At 39.3% G+C, this 18345-nt stretch overlaps 2 protein-coding genes across 11 annotated transcripts in view; both read left to right on the top strand.

The window, feature by feature from the left end:
• Positions 1-5814: 5814 nt before the first annotated feature.
• mrps6 (mitochondrial ribosomal protein S6) overlaps positions 5815-18345 on the top strand; it is a 95165-nt gene continuing 82634 nt past the window's right edge. The window contains exon 1 of the mRNA XM_080203664.1: positions 5815-5953. Within this exon, the coding sequence (XP_080059790.1) occupies positions 5909-5953 (45 nt within the window). The 5' untranslated portion in view covers positions 5815-5908. The remainder of the gene's footprint in view (positions 5954-18345) is intronic.
• LOC145353182 (sodium/myo-inositol cotransporter-like) lies at positions 5842-17761 on the top strand. Of its 10 annotated transcripts, none has more exons than XM_080203662.1 (5): positions 5878-5953; positions 7112-7188; positions 11473-11532; positions 14079-14132; positions 15262-17761. In XM_080203662.1, exon 5 carries the CDS (start codon positions 15583-15585, stop codon positions 17710-17712), a length of 2130 nt encoding a protein of 709 aa, XP_080059788.1. In that variant the 5' UTR covers positions 5878-5953; positions 7112-7188; positions 11473-11532; positions 14079-14132; positions 15262-15582; the 3' UTR covers positions 17713-17761. The 10 variants fall into 10 exon arrangements, with proteins under 10 accessions (XP_080059785.1, XP_080059788.1, XP_080059780.1 ...); XM_080203654.1 differs by having other exon boundaries at positions 13048-14132; XM_080203661.1 differs by lacking the exon at positions 11473-11532.

Below are 18345 nucleotides of genomic sequence, written 5' to 3'. Positions count from 1 at the left end.
TTCTCGACATATAGTTCGAAAAAAACCACCTCAAAAGCATTCCATGAACTCATCTTCCAAGGTAACTTCTGTCAATTTGATTTGTTCAGTCTATATGAAATGTCCCATGATTGTTACAGTGCCTTTGCACAAGCGATGGGTAAAATGGGTATAGAGGGATTAGCTTAAGGGTTTAAAACAAAAGGCGGCATGGACAAGTTAGGCCGAAAGGCCTATTTCCACGCTGTAAATCTCTAACACTCTGGCCAATGTATAGCTACTGTTAGGCACCTGTAAACTATTCCCAATAGGTTTTCTAACCCTTAATGTTCTGAAAGTCCACCCATGGTGGATGTGGTCTTTCTTGATTTTCAGAAGGCGTTTGACAAGGTACCTCACAAGAGGTTATTGCAGAAGGTAAGGGGGCATGGAGTTGGGGGTAGGGTGTTAGCGTGGATAGAGGACTGGTTGTCAAATAGGAGGCAGAGAGTGGGGGTCAGTGGGTGCTATTCGGATTGGCGGATGGTGACTAGTGGAGTGCCCCAGGGGTCGGTGCTGGGGCCTCAGCTATTTACCATTTATATAGATGATCTGGAGGAGGGAACCGAGTGTATGGTGTCGAAGTTTGCTGATGACACCAAGATTGGTGGAAAGGCAAATTGTGCGGAGGGTGGTGAGAGTCTGCAGAAGGATCTAGATAGGCTGGGCAAATGGGCCAGGAAACGGCAGATGGAATTTAATGTTGGCAAGTGCGAGGTGGTCCACTTTGGTAGGAATAATGGTAGGAAGGATTATTACTTACGTGGAGAAAAACTGCATCAGGCAACGGTGCAGAGGGACCTCGGGGTCCTTGTGCATGAATCGCAAAAACCCAGCTTGCAGGTGCAGCAGGTGGTCAGGAAGGCGAATGGGATGCTGGCCTTCATCGCGAGGGGGATTGAATATAAAAGTAGGGAGGTCTTGCTGCGGCTGTATAGGGCATTGGTGAGGCCGCAGCTGGAGTACTGTGTGCAGTTTTGGGCGCCGTACTTACGCAAGGATATTTTGGCCTTGGAGGGAGTGCAGAGGAGGTTTACTAGGCTGATGCCGGAGTTGAGGGGGTTGAGCTATGAGGAGAGGCTGAATAAATTAGGCTTGTACTCGTTAGAGTTTAGAAGAATGAGGGGAGATCTCATTGAGACGTATAAGATGATGAATGGGATGGATAGGATAGAGGTGGAGAGACTCTTCCTGCTCAGAAAGGATAGTAGGACTAGGGGGCACAGCCTCAAGATAAAGGGGGCGCGGTTTAGAACGGAGTTGAGGAGGAACTTCTTCACTCAAAGGGTGGTGAATCTCTGGAATTCTCTGCCCGTTGAAGTGGTGGAGGCTACCTCGCTAAATATTTTTAAGACGCGGGTTGATGGGTTTTTGATAAGAGAGGGGATTAAGGGTTATGGGGAGAGGGCGGGAATGTGGAACTGAGCCAAGACAGATCAGCCATGATCTTATTGAATGGCGGGGCAGGCTCGAAGGGCTAGTTGGCCTACTCCTGCTCCTATTTCTTATGTTCTTATGTTCTTATTCTAATTCTATTTCTGGTCTTCCTAACAAGAATTCTTCCTTCCTACTGTCCTTATGCCATTCTTTATTATCAGGACTAACCTCCTTGTTTACCATTTTATCAGTCAATTTGAAATGTCAGGTACCCTGGAATGTTTATTTGCCAACCTTGGTCACTGTACAGTCCTTCTCCATGATGGCTATTAGATCAAACAGTAATTTTTATCTGCATGATGAATTTACCTCTCTCATAACAAATACTTGGAGCAGTCAGATAAAATGCCTTTAGTTTCCAAAGTTTACCCCTTTACCCTGAACAAACCTTACTCACCGGTGCGTCATTATCATTAAATTATTTGTCCCTTCATTATTATGCTCTCATTTTTATCCACATAATTTCACTGCTCTATGGCCATGAAATTCCTCCTTTGATTTATAAAATTTCCCCTCATCTGAATCCTGCCCCCTCCACCCCACAACCCTTCTTATAAGGTAGAGATTCTGATTGACCACTATACATGGAATATCACAGAATAGAATAGAATCCCTACAGTGCTGAAGGAGGCCATTCGGCCCAAGAAGTCTGCACCGACCATAATCCCACGCAGGCCACACTTCCGTAACTCCACATATCCACACTGCTAATCCCCTAGATACTAGGGTCAATTCAGCACAGCCAATCAACCTAACTCGCACATCTTTGGACTGCGGGAGGAAACTGGAGGAAACCCACACAGACACAGGGAGAACGTGCAAACTCCACACAGACAGTGACCCAAGGCTGGAATTGAACCTGGGCCTCTGGCGTTCTGAGGCAGCAGTGTTAATCACTGTGCCACCGTGCTGCCCCAACCTTTTACTTTTGGACGCATCCCATTTACCTAAGGCCAGAGAATTTTGGCATAGTTAGCAAAGCCAGCCCTTAATGTTTCCTTAGTGCCTGTGGGTATATTGCTGCATTTTTACTGATGCCCTTCCTGGCTAGATATCCTAGACTGTTAAATTAATTGGCACATTGGCTTAGGGTTTATTGGAGCTAAGTGGGTGGACTCCCACTCTAAAATTACAGACTTCTCTTCCATTAGTGGGCGAGCCAATGTAATTGCAGAATTGTCAACAGTTACCTGAAGCAGTGTCAGATTTTATAGATATTGGATTCAAAGGTACTTGAGAGGCTGAACTTTGATTGTGATTCATCATTTTGGACCTGTACCAAATCCCAAAATGACATGCTCACCCCATGACAATTGATGTGTACTTCAACACTGACCTTTTACTTTGAGATCCTTCTTTTGTAAGTCATAAGATGTGAAAAGTACACTCCTTCTGACCTTGACCTATTCGCCCTTCTGACATTTTGTTGCACACTATAAATTCGTCTTTTGTGGTTATCAATAATGAGGGGTGTATTTTGTCACAAACCACAAAAAACTTAACAATGCCCCTTTTAAATAGCTAGAAGGATAGCCTTTAGTATCATGGTCATTGTAGGAAAAATGCATTATTGAAGGTGTGGTCCTTCAGATGAGATATTAAATCAAGGCCCCTTCTGTGCTCTCAGAAAATCCCGCGACATTATTTCAAAGAAGAACTGGGGAGTTATCTCAGTGTCTTTGCCAATATGTATTTCTCACATGTAAGAGGTGCACACTTCCATTTACCTTACTATTAGTCTTGACTTTAGGATTTTATAAAGGATAAACTTACGCAGACACAGGGTTATAGGCTCAACCACAAACTTGTTTATTAACAAAAAATATTCCTAATGCCCTATTGCAAGAGCTCAAAACTAGTATGATGCTGCCACATAAACTCCAAACCATGACTTATTAATAAAAACCTCTCTTTAAAAAATCACAGCAAAGCCCCACATTTCTGCCCCAAAACTTTACTCTGTCCAACTCAGAACCCCTCCAGATTTAGCTGCAAGACTTAAATGATCCTGAAACCTCAGTCCGCGGATCTGGCTGATACTTTCAACTCTTCACTGGTGCGAACTGCAAGTCCATGACTCAGGTTGGCCACACCTAATGTGCTGTGGTGACTGCAGTCCCAAAGCTTCAGGTCAATGTTGCCATGATATGACTGAAAACGCACACAATTCCCAACATGGCTTGTCTTGTCCAGTGTTGGAAGTAGGCCTGAGTCAAGGTGACCAGCCCTAACCCTCCTGACTGCAGTGGCAGATGCTACTGTCTTGGCCTTTTTAATTGCAAAACTTTATTGAAAATATCAAAGCATATTCCCTGAAGACATCCTGTTTGGATGGTTAGTGATCAGCACTTTAATTTTTTTTTATCCTAGTTCCTGCTCTGGTCCATAGAAACCCATTTATTGTGATGTTGTTTCCATAATTGAAACAAGGGACTCCATTCAGGTGAGATGTCTCTGGCTCTTGATGTGTATATGATAACGTCCATTTCTTCTTAGCTGTTATCAATGTTTGTTTATATAATGGTTGTTGTTTGGGGCCACCTGTTCTGATGGCCTGCCAGTTTCTTCAATTGGATTGCCTGATGGCCACTGTTATGTTCCTTTAAGATGATATCCCAATATCTTTACACAATAACAACTTGGTATTGATAATTGACATGCTTTGAAAGTGAACTCCTTCCTGCCTTTGTGGGTTGAGGTTTGGCCTGTTTATTTGCAGTATTTATATCCATTCAGCTTTGGGGTTTAATGTTTAATGAAAGTCCAGTTGGAGGTGATTCCAATCATACACACCAGACATCAGATTTATTTTAGAATGAAAAACAAGGGGAAGCAATATAAAAGATACAATTGCAAAGGGGTTGCTGGAGCAGATGAAGCTTGAGGTATGTGTGAACAAGTGATTTAAGGTAGCGGGACAGATTGAAAGTGTATTTAATAAAGTATATGGGATCCTGGGCTTTAGAAATGGGGGCATAGAATACAAAAAGTTATGATAAACTTGCAAAAGCACTGGTTCAGCCTCAACTGGACAATTGTCCTGTTCTGGGCACCACACTTTAGAAAGGATGTGAAGAAATTTGAAGGAGTGCAGAAAAGATGAGAATTGTTCCAAGGCTGAGGAACTTCAGTTATGTGGATAAATTAGAGAAGTTGGGGCTGTTCTCCTTGAAGGAGAGAAAATTTGATAGAGGTGTTTAAAATCATTAAGCATCTGGTCAGGATAGATAGTGAGAAACTGTTCCCATTCTGCTGTGACGAAGTGTCATCCAGACTTGAACCGTTAACTCTATTCTCACTTCACAGATGTTGTCAGACCTGCTGAGTTTCTGCAGCATTTTCTATTACTGTTCCCATTAGTTGAAAGATCACAAACCAGAGGACATAGTTTAAGAAGGTTGATTACAAAAGCGTCAGATACACAAGGAAATGTCATTTTCATGTAATGAGTGATTGAAATCTGGAAGTTACTGCTGAATACATGGTGGAGCCAGATTTGATCATGGCTTTCAAACAAGAGTCAGATCATTATCTGATGAGAAACTTACAGGGAAATGGAACGAGGTTGAGTAACTCTTGCAGATAGCAGATACAGACACGACCGAATAACAACCTCCTCTGCTGTAACCATTCTATAATTCTATAACATACCAAAACCAATTAGATGGTCATTTTGGTGTGCAGAAATTGGCTGTGTTTCCCACACTATAAGGATGATGATTTCAAAAGTACTTGTTGGTTATAAAAGACTTTGAGAAATTGTTGTTTGTGGAAGGCGCTATAACAATCCCACACACCTTGAACTTCTCGCTTCCACCTTCTTCTGTTGGGAAAAAGATACAAAAGTTTGAGATCACATACCAACTCAGTCAAGAACAGCTTCTTCCCTGTTGCAATCAGATTTTTGAATGGACCTACCTTACTAACTAGCTATGACTGTAACACTACACTTTGCACCATCTTTTTCCATCTCCCCTATGTAAAGTTTAAAAAAAAACTATGACTGCAACACCATTTTCTGCACCCTCTTCTTTCCTTCCCCCCCATGTACTCTATAAACGGTACGCTTTGTCTGTATAGTGCGTGAAACAATATTTTTCACTGTGTACCACCAATACCTGACAATAAATCAAACAAATGCAAATTGATCTTTCTTTACCTTAGAAGAATTACCATTTAGTTGGGATTGCCGGTGTCTGCAAACGTATGCTTCGGCAAGAATCAGTTTTAGGAAAGTGGTGGTGGGGGGGCGGCGAAGGAATGGAGCTGAGGGAAGGTGCGTGCGCCTTTAAGAGGGAACTGGGCGCCTGTCCCTTTAAGAGGGCGCTGGCCTGTTGGGTTCAGCTGAGTGGCAGAGAGTGGATGCGGCTGTTTCAGAGGCGGGGACAAGAGGAGGCCGAATCTACTTATAAAAGAACACGCGGGAGAATCGCCGCCGACCGACTATCACACCATGCCCAGATATGAGCTAGCATTGATTCTGAAAGCCATGCAGCGGGTGAGTGTTCATAAAACAAAAACAAAAACAAAAACCGAAAAGAGAGAAAGAGACAGCAGTCGCCATCTTCCCGCTTCATGTTAACCCAGCGAGCGTCTGGAAAGCCCTGTCTGTCACCAGGGGGGGAAAAAAACACAGAACCAGTGATCTCCTCCTCTATCTTCACCTGAGTTTATAATTTTTTAAGGCGGGGGTGTTGTTTTCCCCCTTTTTTTGGTGTCCGGGTAGTTGATTGCGTTTTGTTTTTTTTTGACCGGTAAAGTCAGTTAGTTGGCCGCTCAGGCCCCAAGCCGACCTTGGTACCACAGAGGGAGTGTGAGTGCCTCAGCTTTGCTGCTTTCTGGAGGATGGATGGAGAGTGAGAGAGTCACTGAGGGAGATTTTAGATGAAGGAACTGGGTGGGCTTCGGCTGGCTGGGGAATAGAGGCTAAAAACCACAAGGCGGAAAAATGCTGGAAAATCTCAGCAGGTTTGGCAGCGTCTGTGAGGAGAGAGAAAAGAGCTGACGTTTCGGAGTCCAGATGACTCCTTTGTCAAAGCCGTTTGCCCTTGCTGTTTGCTTTTACTCTATTTGAATAGAGGCTAAAAATGCCCGTCAAACTAGACTGTCCCCTTTTTGTTTCCGATCACTGCCTCTGGACTGTAATGCCTCCGTTGTTAGGAAACTGGAGACGCTTGGATGAAACAGCGCCCCACGCCAAAATAATCCCCCTCTAATAAAGTAAAAGTTTTATACTGCTCAATACTTTTTTAGTTGGCTAAAATGAGACATGTGTTAATTTCTGCACCCGTGCATCGTATTCAAACGTAAAGCATTTTGCTTGGTTTTAAGCTGAACTAATTAATAGTTTTAATTGAGTTAAATTTTATAAGTTAATATTTGTAACTTAAGATTTGCTGAAATAATTAATTCATAGTTTTAATTATTACCTTGAAATTTATGCTAACAAGTTAATATTTTTATCTTGCACACTTGGGATCTGATCAACTTATAGGGGAAATCAGTGGGGTAATGGTACTTTTTCATTGTCTTAACTAATGCAACTATATTATTGTTAGCCATGCAATTATACAGAGCGTTAGAAATATTTAGTACTTAAAGGTGTTTGTTGTTTAGAATAATATGTTAGGTCAACTACATAATCTTGTTTCCACAGCTCGTAAAACTGCGTAAAAATCATGCCCTACTCGAATTAAACATTTAATTTACAGTTATCCTATTACTGGGCAGAAGGTAAGCTATCTCGCGATTACTATGGTAGAACCCAGTTTTACCTTTCCCATCGTGGCATGACCCAATTCATATGGATCTTGAACAATTGAATGTCAATGGAATTTTTTAAAAGAACACAAAGATCATTCAAATTCAGTTGCAGTAAGAGTTTCAAAACCAACTAGCTGCATTATGGACATTAATTTGAAGAATTTTAGTCTCTAAGCTAGAGTGCATATTGCATGCAACAAATTATGTTTTGTAACCTGAAGTTATTTAATTAATTATAAAAAATAAAGTAGAACTGCAAACCAAACTTCTAACCTGCAGCGTATAGCAGTAACTAAAATGAACTTTGTAATAAGAATCGCTGACTTTGATTTTGGACAGTTTAAACAGTAAAAGTTGCATAGATTTGCCAACTGTGTTTCATTGCAATTGTTTTGCATTTATTGCCTGGCATGCCAATTGAGCCAGGCATTTTTTTCACTACAGAACTGGGTTCCACTATGTTCACTTACATTTCTCCAACTTCCAGAAGACTTATCTGGTTCTATCTTTTGAAGAGTTTGTGAGGTGATAATTTTAGAAAATGTGATGTTTTGACAGCACTAGAATCAATAGGAATCTACTGTACTTTGCTTGCAATTTTGGGACAGGTAAGTGCTGCATTGAATAGTTTGCAATTTTCGGAAGGGCAGCTCTGATGTTGGCTGTAACTTGCTTTAGTTGAATTAAAATATGTCTGGAAAAGAAAGCGAGTTCATGTAGTGTGAAATTTTGTTTAGATATTTGAAAACTGAAACAATGCATTTTCTCAAATTTCACTGTTTGAATTTTAATATACTGTAATCACTCCAGTCTGAAATTCTTGGGACTGTGTCATTTCTGGATTTCAGAAATTTCTGAATTATGGTACGTTGCTGAAAAGAGATTTGTTGCTGAAGCTGTTCATCTTGCACTCATTGGGGCAATTGAGGGAAAAATACCAAAGGTCAAAAGGCAATGACAATTTATACTACAGAAGAAAGCATGCTGATTGGCTGGCAAGATTATGGCATGACATTAGAATGCTTGATTGAAAGTGTATGAACCAGAAAATACACCAGAATTAACTTTTTACCCAAAACATAAAACAGTAATAAAACATCATAAAGCAATATAATTTAGCCCAAAACTGTAACTTCCAAAGCATGATATTAGAATTATGGCAGTGATATTAAGGGACTTTCTGGATAACTAGTACTTCTGGACTGGAGAGGTTGCAGTATATTTTTATAATTAGTGAAAAAGCAGTTTTTTTTTGTATATCATCAGTTTCCAACTTCTCCCTGTCTCCACCACAGTTGATATGTATTACCCATGGCCAAGAAATTGCATTTGAGACCTATTCCTAAGGCTGAACAAAAATGCTACTCTTTTAAGAGGCTGATCTGCACTTCAATTCATTTACTCATCTTTGCACTGTAACCCAACAAAAAAATTGTCAATTTCAAGCTCCCAGCCTTTTGTGGAGAGCTCCAGATTTCCTCTACCCTTGTGAAAAAAAGTTTTTTTGTGCTCCAGAAGGCCCATCTCTAGTTTTAAGTTTGTATCTTTGTTTATGTTTCCACCATATGCAAATCTTTTTTACATGTTATACAATATGTTGATGAGATCATTTTTCAATCTTCAACATCCGGATGAATACAAGCCAAGTTTGGACAATCTGTTCTCATCCTTTATCTCTACGCTCCAGTATGAAATGGGGGTCTGAGCAAAGCACTGTACAACTGAAGCATAACATATTGTATTATAACCCTCCTTGGGATAAATGCCAACATTCTGTTAGTCTTTTTGTTACTTTTTCTACCTGTCTACTAGGTTTTAATGGTTCATAGTACTTGGACCCCCAAATCTCTAATCCTGATTAGTTTCTAGATTTTCACCATTTTGTAAAATATTCTGGTTCATCCTCCTTGTGCCCAAAGCAGATGACTTCTCACTTTTTCACACATTGAAACCCATTTGGTATAGTTTAGAACAGTCACTTGAGATCTGTTCCTTTTGTAACTTGACACTCCCATCTGTACGATTTGTTCTCCTGCTAACAAAGCAAACATGGATACATAACTCTGCCCCTTCATCCACCTCATTAGTAATTTGGTGAAAAGTTGTGCCTAGAACATTTGGGGAACATCACATGTCATGACCTACTGGAGTTTGTGCCCTGAATTCCCACACTGTCCCTCCTGATTGAAATAAATTGGGGTTTATTCAAAATTAGAATTCGGGAGCAATAGTGCCCAGTGCATAGTAACCCTGACTATGCCAAGGTTGCAATCAGGATTAGAATTCTTGGAATGGGGTGCAGAGTGTGTATATGGATTTGTCTGGTGCGTTAATGCATGAGAATCTGCTCGGTGCTTAGTGCTGCTGCCTCAGCTCCAGGGACCTGGGCTCGATTCCTAGCTTGGATCATTGTCTGTGTGGCGTCTGCATGTTCGCCTCATTGTCTCTGTGGGTTTCCTCCCACAGTCTGAAAGACATGCTGGTTAGGTGCACTGGCCATGCTAAATTGCTTCTCAGTGTACTCTAATAGGTGCCAGAGTGTGGCAACTAGGGAATTTTTTTGCAATAACTTCATTGATGTGTTAACGTAAGCTGACTTGTGACGCTAAAATAAACTTTAACCTTAAGTCCCTGGAGTAACACGTCCCCACATGCGTGTGGTGACAGCCTCCACTTTTGCAATAGAATGTTGTAAATAATTCAGCAAGTTTAAGAATTTTAATTTCCTTTTCGAGGCTTAAAGACCTTTGAACAGTTGTCCTTGCCAAGGCCCAAATAAAATAATGGTTTTAAACATGTTGACATAATTGATAAGTTTCTGTTTTCACTGACTTCTCAATAAGAAACATAAACACATTTTGGATTGAATGGAACAATAGTGCTATTTGTTTCTACATTAACCTGATGGAACAAAACGTGGGTGGAATTAAAAATAGAAAAGCATAGGGGATTGTCATTTAAATTGAACTTGTGTTCTCTTGTGATTTTATTCCATTGGTGGTTTAACACATGTAATAAAACTTGCAACTGAAAAGCATATCTGCAAATCCTTGGTAAGTAAATGTAAAAGGCCTCCAGTTTAGCCATATTTTACACCATATTTGTTTAAACAGTAAGGTAACTGAATATTTCTACTTGTGATTTGACTCGTTATCCAACAGTTTTTCTTGTGGCTTTTTTTTTGATTATCACTCTTCACTGACCTGAACATAATCTGTCCAGCACTGACCGAGGTCAATGGAAGTAAATCAATTGAGACATTGTAAGATACCTGCTAGTTTAAAAGCATTTGTTTTATTAAAGTATTAATGAATATTCCAGAGTATGCAAGGTTAGATTTTTATTTTCATTTAAGGTATTGAACTGTGATTTTGTTTTTGCTTGTTTTTTAATTGTCTAATGTGCAGTGTTTTCTGACTGCCACATAGTACAGTGTTGGGTCTTGTAAATATAAAAATGGTGGATTTGCCACGGATCTGTTGTCATAGTTTGAAATTAGCAATAAATACTTATTAATCAATGTTAACCTAGCAAGAAATTTTGAGGGTGAAACGTTAATGGAAAAGTTTACTGTGTAATATACAGTATTGTTTACTCTGTAATTGGTCATAAATATAAATGTATGTACTTGTTGGTAATGAAAGTAGGTAAGATTGGCACACTGCAGCTGTGTGCAGCTTGAACCCTAGGTATGATAAAATGATAGAATTGTTACCATGCATGACGGTTTCTGAGCAGAATTAATGGGACTATCGATGAGAAATTATTTGTGGAATATTTGATTTTCTTTGTAAGTTTTAATGTTTTTTTTGAGAAGTCAAGGTTTGGAACAAGGCTTGTACTGCAGGACGCTATCAAAGTAGAAGAGAAGACTAGGTAAATTTAAATGGGTACTTAATTGCAACTCAGGTTTTTGAAAGACATGAAGATTGTGAAGGGAAGGATTTGGGTGGCAGCAGTAAGGAGTTTCTTAGCTTGGGAGCTGGTAAAGAATAGAACCTGTAGAATGGATCTTGGCTTCAATGTATGGAGGAAATATAATGTAAAAGATTGTTTATATGGAACTTTGAAATGAGGAAGGGACAAAGCATTTATTGATATTTTTAAGATTGGGCTGTCCTGGGATGTGTGAATTTCCTTTTCTAACATTTAAGGAGTCTTGCAGCAAACTTGATTTATGGAGTTCTTTGGGGATGTTTGATGCACAGACCATACTTATTACTTTAATAATGTTTTAACATCTTCCATTATTAGAAAAGAAGGTGAAGCAAAATAATGCAGTATGGGTAACAGTCGTTTGCAAAATATTTAAAGGTTAGTGCTTTTGGTGGTTTGGAAGAAAATCCATTCCATTATCTCAGTAAAGTAGCTAGAAAAGGTTGTTATATAATTCAACAATGTCAGTGTGTTCTGGTCGGAATCATACCACAGGGGCCATTCAGTTTCATGTGGCTGTTCTTTGAACAAATTATTCAGTTCCACTTCCTTGCTTCAGTTTCCTTTTGGAATTTACTATTGAAATTGCTTCCACCATTCTTTTGATCAGTGTGATCTAGGTTGTGACTTTCTGCTTCTAGAAATGTTCCTCATCAACCTTCTAATTCTTTTGCAAATTATATTAAATGTGCCCCCTGGTTACTGGACCTGCTGGTAGTGGAAACGTTTACTCCCAAAACTTACTGCCTCTACATGGAGGAGAATAACCCCAATTTCTCTGGCGTTTCTATATAACTGAAGTTCCTCATGTCTGGCACAATTTAAAAGGGTCTTTGTACACTCTCTCCAAAGTTATTATGCTGTTCCTAAAGTGATTTGAATATGCCAGTAAACTTAAAAGGGCAAGAAAATATAGGATGAGATAAAGGAATAGAACAAAAAAGTGAAAAGTTTTTCAAGAATTCCAAGTATAATTAAAATCTCAAGGTGTGCAACTCCACACTTAACAATTAATGAACCTAACTATTTCTGGAATATTTAGTGGGGTAAGTGCCACATCTTCACTTGCTCCCTTCAGATATTTCAACGCTGGACCTCTTGGTGAGGTATCATTGCGGCACAGCTTTTGGAAGAACAGGGAAAACAGACAGCAAGTTATTAAACTGCGTATGTGTGGACACTGGAAGTGGTTATCCACTTCCTTAAAACCACTGAGCACTAAGTCTCGTTGTTATTTTTGCATCAAAATGTGGGCAACTATTTAGGAGCACGTATTTTTGAGGGTGGTGGATAAACCCCATAAAATTTTAATGGAATACTGAATGAGGATGAAATAAAGTACCCAGCACCAAATGTGGCTCTTTTAAAATCTTGCTTACTATGTTGTGCAGGACTTGCTATTGGAACCTCACAATGTACTATTGGAACCTCATGAAAATTTGTTTGTGCACGAATTAGCAATTTAAGTAGTTGGATAAATGTGCAGTAAAATACATTGTGCATTAACAGAGTAGCTTGGAATTTGTGACCACTTAAGACTAGCTTGGAATTTGTGAACACTCAGGCGATCTCTTTCTCAATCTTGCAAAAGCCCTCATCATGAACTGGAGACATTACCTCCAATCATTGAATCTGGCTACAGTTTGAAAAATTTGAACCAGTGTTCCAAAGTACTGATAGCAACGTATTTTAAGAGTGTAAAATGATGATTAGGGTAAAGGTCTGAAATTTGGTGTGCAAGTTACCATTTCACGCATGGTTATGTCCTGTAACTATAGGTGTATGACTGTCTTGTAGAAAACTGTAAAATCAACCTATGACATGTGCACTAGATTTGATAGTATTGGATCATTTAGCCTTTTGAATGCAATTACTCCAGCACTTCTGTTAAAGGTGCATTGCTGTCAATGGTACTTACAGTGCAGCTGTAAGCTTAGGATACCTGCACCATTCATGTGCCTCACGTGAACCTCAAGTGCAAATCTTTTGGAAAACCCGTGGTTTCTCCTTTCTGCATACGTGAGTAGATATATCTTCTAACCATTTACTAGTGACATTCCATTGTGGTAAACTTTTATACAAATGCACTTTACGATATTAAGGTATTTGTATGTATAAGACCCTCTGTAACATTACCAGTACCACATAAGCTTTTCTCATGTTGCCTCTCTATACATATCAAGGCTATTTCCAATTTATTTAATCCTTTCCTATTTGTAATTGGCTACAGTATATTAGGATTATAGAATTGATACATAGCCTGGTGAGTATAAAATGCTCCGAGCTGTACAGTCCAGAAGTTCTCAAATTTAATCACTGGTCTCTGAGTTAGCTGATTTCAGCTAGGGTTAGTGTGACGTATTGCAGTTGGCTTCCCAGTCGTTAAGGTGGGAGCAAGGAGCAAAACCAATTGGCTTCTGAATGTTATCCTATAATCCCTGTTGGAGTTTGTCTTCTGATAACATAGGGGCCATTCTTCATGTGACCCTGGATGCTGGAAGAGTTCTTGACTTTGGGTGGTATCACTGCTGAGTGTGATCCTGTCATTCCCACTGTCAAGCTTCCAGGCTTTTTAATGTGAGATTAGGACTGGAAATCCTGGTTCATTATTTCTCTTTCCTTGTCACAATCCAGGAGTTAACTATGCCTTGGCTAACTTAACACCGATCAGGGATTGAATATGTTGTTCACTACTACTACATCCTGGTGCAATTTCTCATTAAATGATCAATAAGCCTCCATTTCTGCTTTTGCCTCTCTATTACCGTGTTGTATCCTCACTAATGAGGATGACTATTTCCTCATTCTTTTTCTTCAAATTTCTATTTGATGCTTCATTCTGTTGCTTGTAGCCATTAATTTTGAGCTTTAAACTACAATCACTAACTAGATTTTTGACTTTTATGTTAAACTTTGTTTTGCAGAAACGGCCTAGAGTTTAAAGTATTTTCTGGTGTCACACATGTCTGCTGTACATGGTATTTAAATTTTAAATTTGTCTTACAAAACAATACTTGATGGTTTGATTATTGTGAAAAGTCTTAGAACCCTAGATGTAATGCCATTACATTTTGTGTGTGTGTTGTTTTAAAAATACCCAACCTCCCAAAATGCTCCAGAATTATTATGGACCACATATCCATGGTCTTTTAGAGAGGCAAAACAGACTGATCATTTAATTCCCACAAAACGTTTTATCTGGTAACATTTTTCTAATAGTTTAATTAGGTATCTTCCTTGGCAGATTATTTATTTATTTCATAAATTATGTTTATGTACATATGGTCTTTTTTACTCTGGTGTAGGGTGATGCACACCCATCTTGTAAACAGTAAAACTTTTCCAAATATTTTGTTTAATCTTGTTAGTTTTGTAAGGACATTTTTTTTGATGCCGCATTCTGACTTGTCTTGTTAGTTTTACCTTAAAACTATCGTTTTGAAGATTTTAATTTTTTCTTCTCTCTGCATTGATTTTGGACAGCTTTTTTTGGACTGCTTCAGATGATTTTTGTCATGCATGCCAATCTCTGCAACTTTCCACTAAATTCATACTGATAAGTTCACTTAAATTTGGTGTTTGAGGAATTGCATGGATCAACTTAATGTGTACATCAATCATGCGTCAGGAGCCAGTGGTTTGTTGAAAATGCCTTTAATGTTTTCTCAAAACGAACTACTTGGATTGTGGCTTTCACAGACCAGTATGTGGTACTTGTAAATTACAAGATTGGTACCACTTAAGTTTGTTTTGTATAAAATAATGTTCCTTGAGATCTGCCAACTATATAATTCCATCTCTTTGGTTTTCCATCTGATCTAACCCTAATTGTGCCACTTGAAGATGCTTGCCCTCACATCTCTAATTCACATGCAAGATTGGAGCTTGTGGAGTTGAGACTCTGTGTTGGTAACATTGATCATAAACCGTTGGTCACCTCACACATTTTTTGTTTTAAAATGGAAATCTAATTTCTCCATATACTCACTTGCATTTATTGAAAAATTAGCGATTGAAAAAAATTGCATCATGTACTTTCAGAAATGAACCAGATTTTAAAAAGTGTAATTCTAATATCCTCTGTCTTTTGTCTTTGCTGTCTTGCAGGAGTGTAACTCTAGGCCTTACTAGACCTGTCAGCAACAGCTAAGAAATTCAACATCAACAAATTTAAGCTGTGACGGTCTTGTGGAATGCTACTAAAAAGAGCATGAGAAATAGTCAGAAGTGAAGTTAACAAGATTAATAGTAGTTGGCATCCCAGTACCTGTACAACTGGAATCCTGCAGTTTCAACCAAGACAGCAAACCAAAGGACAAACATTTTACCACTCCATACAGTTTTTTTTTTCTACTTCATAGTGATCATAAACGTGCCTGGTCATTGGATATCCTATTCTGTAAATTGAATTTGAAAATTTTTATAAAAATGTTTGGCTTTATGGAACCAGCTGATCTAGCTGTTGTAGCACTTTATTTTGTTCTTGTATTGTGTATTGGTTTTTTTGCAATGTGGAAGGCTAATAGAAGTACTGTGAGTGGGTACTTTCTTGCAGGACGTTCCATGAATTGGATAGCAATAGGTGCTTCGTTGTTTGTCAGCAATATTGGCAGTGAACACTTCATTGGGTTGGCAGGATCTGGAGCAGCCAGTGGGTTTGCAGTGGGAGCTTGGGAGTTCAATGCAGTGTTGCTTTTACAATTATTAGGTTGGGTTTTCATCCCTGTCTATATCAGATCTGGTGTGTACACCATGCCACAGTATCTTTCTAAACGTTATGGAGGTAACAGATTAAAAGTATATTTTGCTTTACTGTTTTTGACATTGTATGTTTTCACAAAACTTTCTGTTGACCTGTATGCTGGTGCACTGTTCATCCGAGCCTCACTTGGTTGGGATTTGTATCTCTCTATCATCATTTTGATTGGGTTGACTGCAGTGTTAACTGTCACGGGAGGACTTGTGGCTGTCATCTACACTGATGTTCTGCAGGCTGTCCTTATGATTGGTGGAGCTTTAACATTGATGATTGTGGGAATGATCAAAGTGGGAGGCTTTGAGGAATTGAGACGGCGATATATGTTGGCCTCACCAAATGTTACAGCAGTTCTAGCCTCCTTCAACCTAAGTTCTACCAATACTTGTCGCATTCACCCAAAAGAAGATTCTCTAAAGATGTTACGTGAACCAACTGATGAGGATATTCCTTGGCCTGGTTTCCTGTTGGGTCAAACACTAGCTTCTGTTTTGTATTGGTGTGCTGACCAAGTCATTGTGCAACGGGTTTTGGCAGCAAAGAATATTGCTCATGCCAAAGGAGCGACCCTCATGGCTGGTTTTTTGAAACTCTTGCCTATGTTTATCATAGTCATCCCAGGCATGATTTCCAGAGTTCTTTTTACTGATGAGATTGCTTGCATTAATCCAGAGCACTGTATGCAAGTATGTGGCAGCAGAGCAGGTTGCTCAAATATTGCCTATCCACGATTAGTATTGGGAATCTTGCCTGCAGGCCTTCGAGGCCTAATGATGGCCGTCATGATAGCAGCTTTAATGAGTGATTTGGATTCCATATTCAACAGTGCCAGCACCATATTTACCCTTGATATTTACAAGCATCTTCGGAAGGCTGCCAGCTCTCGAGAACTTATGATAGTAGGTCGGCTGTTTGTTTTCGTCATGGTAGCTATAAGTATTGCCTGGGTTCCTGTAATTGTAGAGATGCAGGGAGGACAAATGTATCTTTACATTCAAGAAGTTGCAAATTATCTCACCCCACCAGTGGCAGCGTTGTTTCTTCTTGGTATTTTTTGGAAGCGCTGCAATGAACAGGGGGCTTTCTATGGAGGGTTGGTCGGATCTATTTTGGGAATCACACGCTTGATTCTTGCTTTTATATATCGAGCACCAGACTGTGATCAAGTTGATACTAGACCAGGTTTTATCAAAAATGTTCACTACATGTATGTGTCAACTTTTCTGTTTTGGACCACGATTTTTACAGCAGTAATAGTGAGTCTGCTGACCCCTGCTCTTCCCAGAACATATACTTCCCATACCACCTTCTGGGCATTGACAAACATGGACACCATAAAAGACCCCCAGAAAGAAGAATGTGATAAACTAACAAACCAATCTATGGCTGAATGCAATGGCCACACCCCAAGTGTGGATAAGTCTGACTGTAAAGCTGCTGATGGAATAGAATTAGTTCTGTTAACACCTGGAAGTGATGATTCCAAATCTTTGAACTCATCATGCATCTTGGAAGGGCAGACACCAAATGATGGTTATATAAATGGACAAACAATTGCTGTGGACACAGAAACCAAAGAGGAGCCAGAACCAGAAAGAAGCAAATGGTGGAAACTTTTTGACTGCATTTGTGGATTAAAAAATTCGGATGTAAAAAATCCAGTAACCAGAACTCCTTTCGAAGATGAAATGATTTGCTTACAAATGCTTCAAGAAAGACCAAGGATTAAAATATTGTTAAATGTTGGACTTGTAGTTGTATTATCTTCTGGCATATCCATGTTCATTTATTTCTCTTTGTAAAATCAGCCTGCAAATTCAGGTGATGCTGTTTTTGTTTTGAAGACTTTTTTTTAAAGAAAAAGTTCCTTTTGTTTGCAGAGGTAGAGAACTCCTATCTTTTCTGTAAAGTAAAAAGGGGTGGTGAGGGAGATTACTAAGCTGAGATGAAATTGTAGGTGCCCAGTCTGATCGCAGCTGATGCAGAACAGAGGTAGTAAAATTGGCTGAACTGTGGTGGGGGATAATTAAATTATATTTCATTTTCTGTTTGCTGCTCAGCAGTAGCTGCTGGAATATACATGTGAATTTCAGGTGAGGACTAAGATCAGGTTCAGTTGTGATGTGGCTTTGGTCAAGTATCCTCCTGTCCACTGTTGAGGCTCACTGGCCTCCTATGCGGTACCAGAGGATGATTCCTGCCCAATAAACTATGTTAGACAATTAAATCAGTGCCTTCTGGTGGAGTGAAAGTGGCTGGAAAAGAAATGTTGGAACTTGGAATTAAGTCCATGGCCAACTTAATTTTGGGGACTGTAATTTAACATGTTTTATGTAGGTAAATTCATTTTCTTGTATTTATTCTGTGAATTATGTGCAAATAAGCTATGACTTTTTAAAGCAAGACAATTCTATCATATTTATTTTATAAAGTTG

The sequence above is a fragment of the Carcharhinus amblyrhynchos genome, chromosome 15, assembly GCF_965287045.1.
Source record: "Carcharhinus amblyrhynchos chromosome 15, sCarAmb.v2.hapA, whole genome shotgun sequence".
In the NCBI taxonomy this organism is placed as follows: domain Eukaryota; kingdom Metazoa; phylum Chordata; class Chondrichthyes; order Carcharhiniformes; family Carcharhinidae; genus Carcharhinus; species Carcharhinus amblyrhynchos.
The sequence above is the reverse complement of the archived record's forward strand: the minus strand, read 5'-3'. Positions and strand labels throughout refer to the sequence as shown.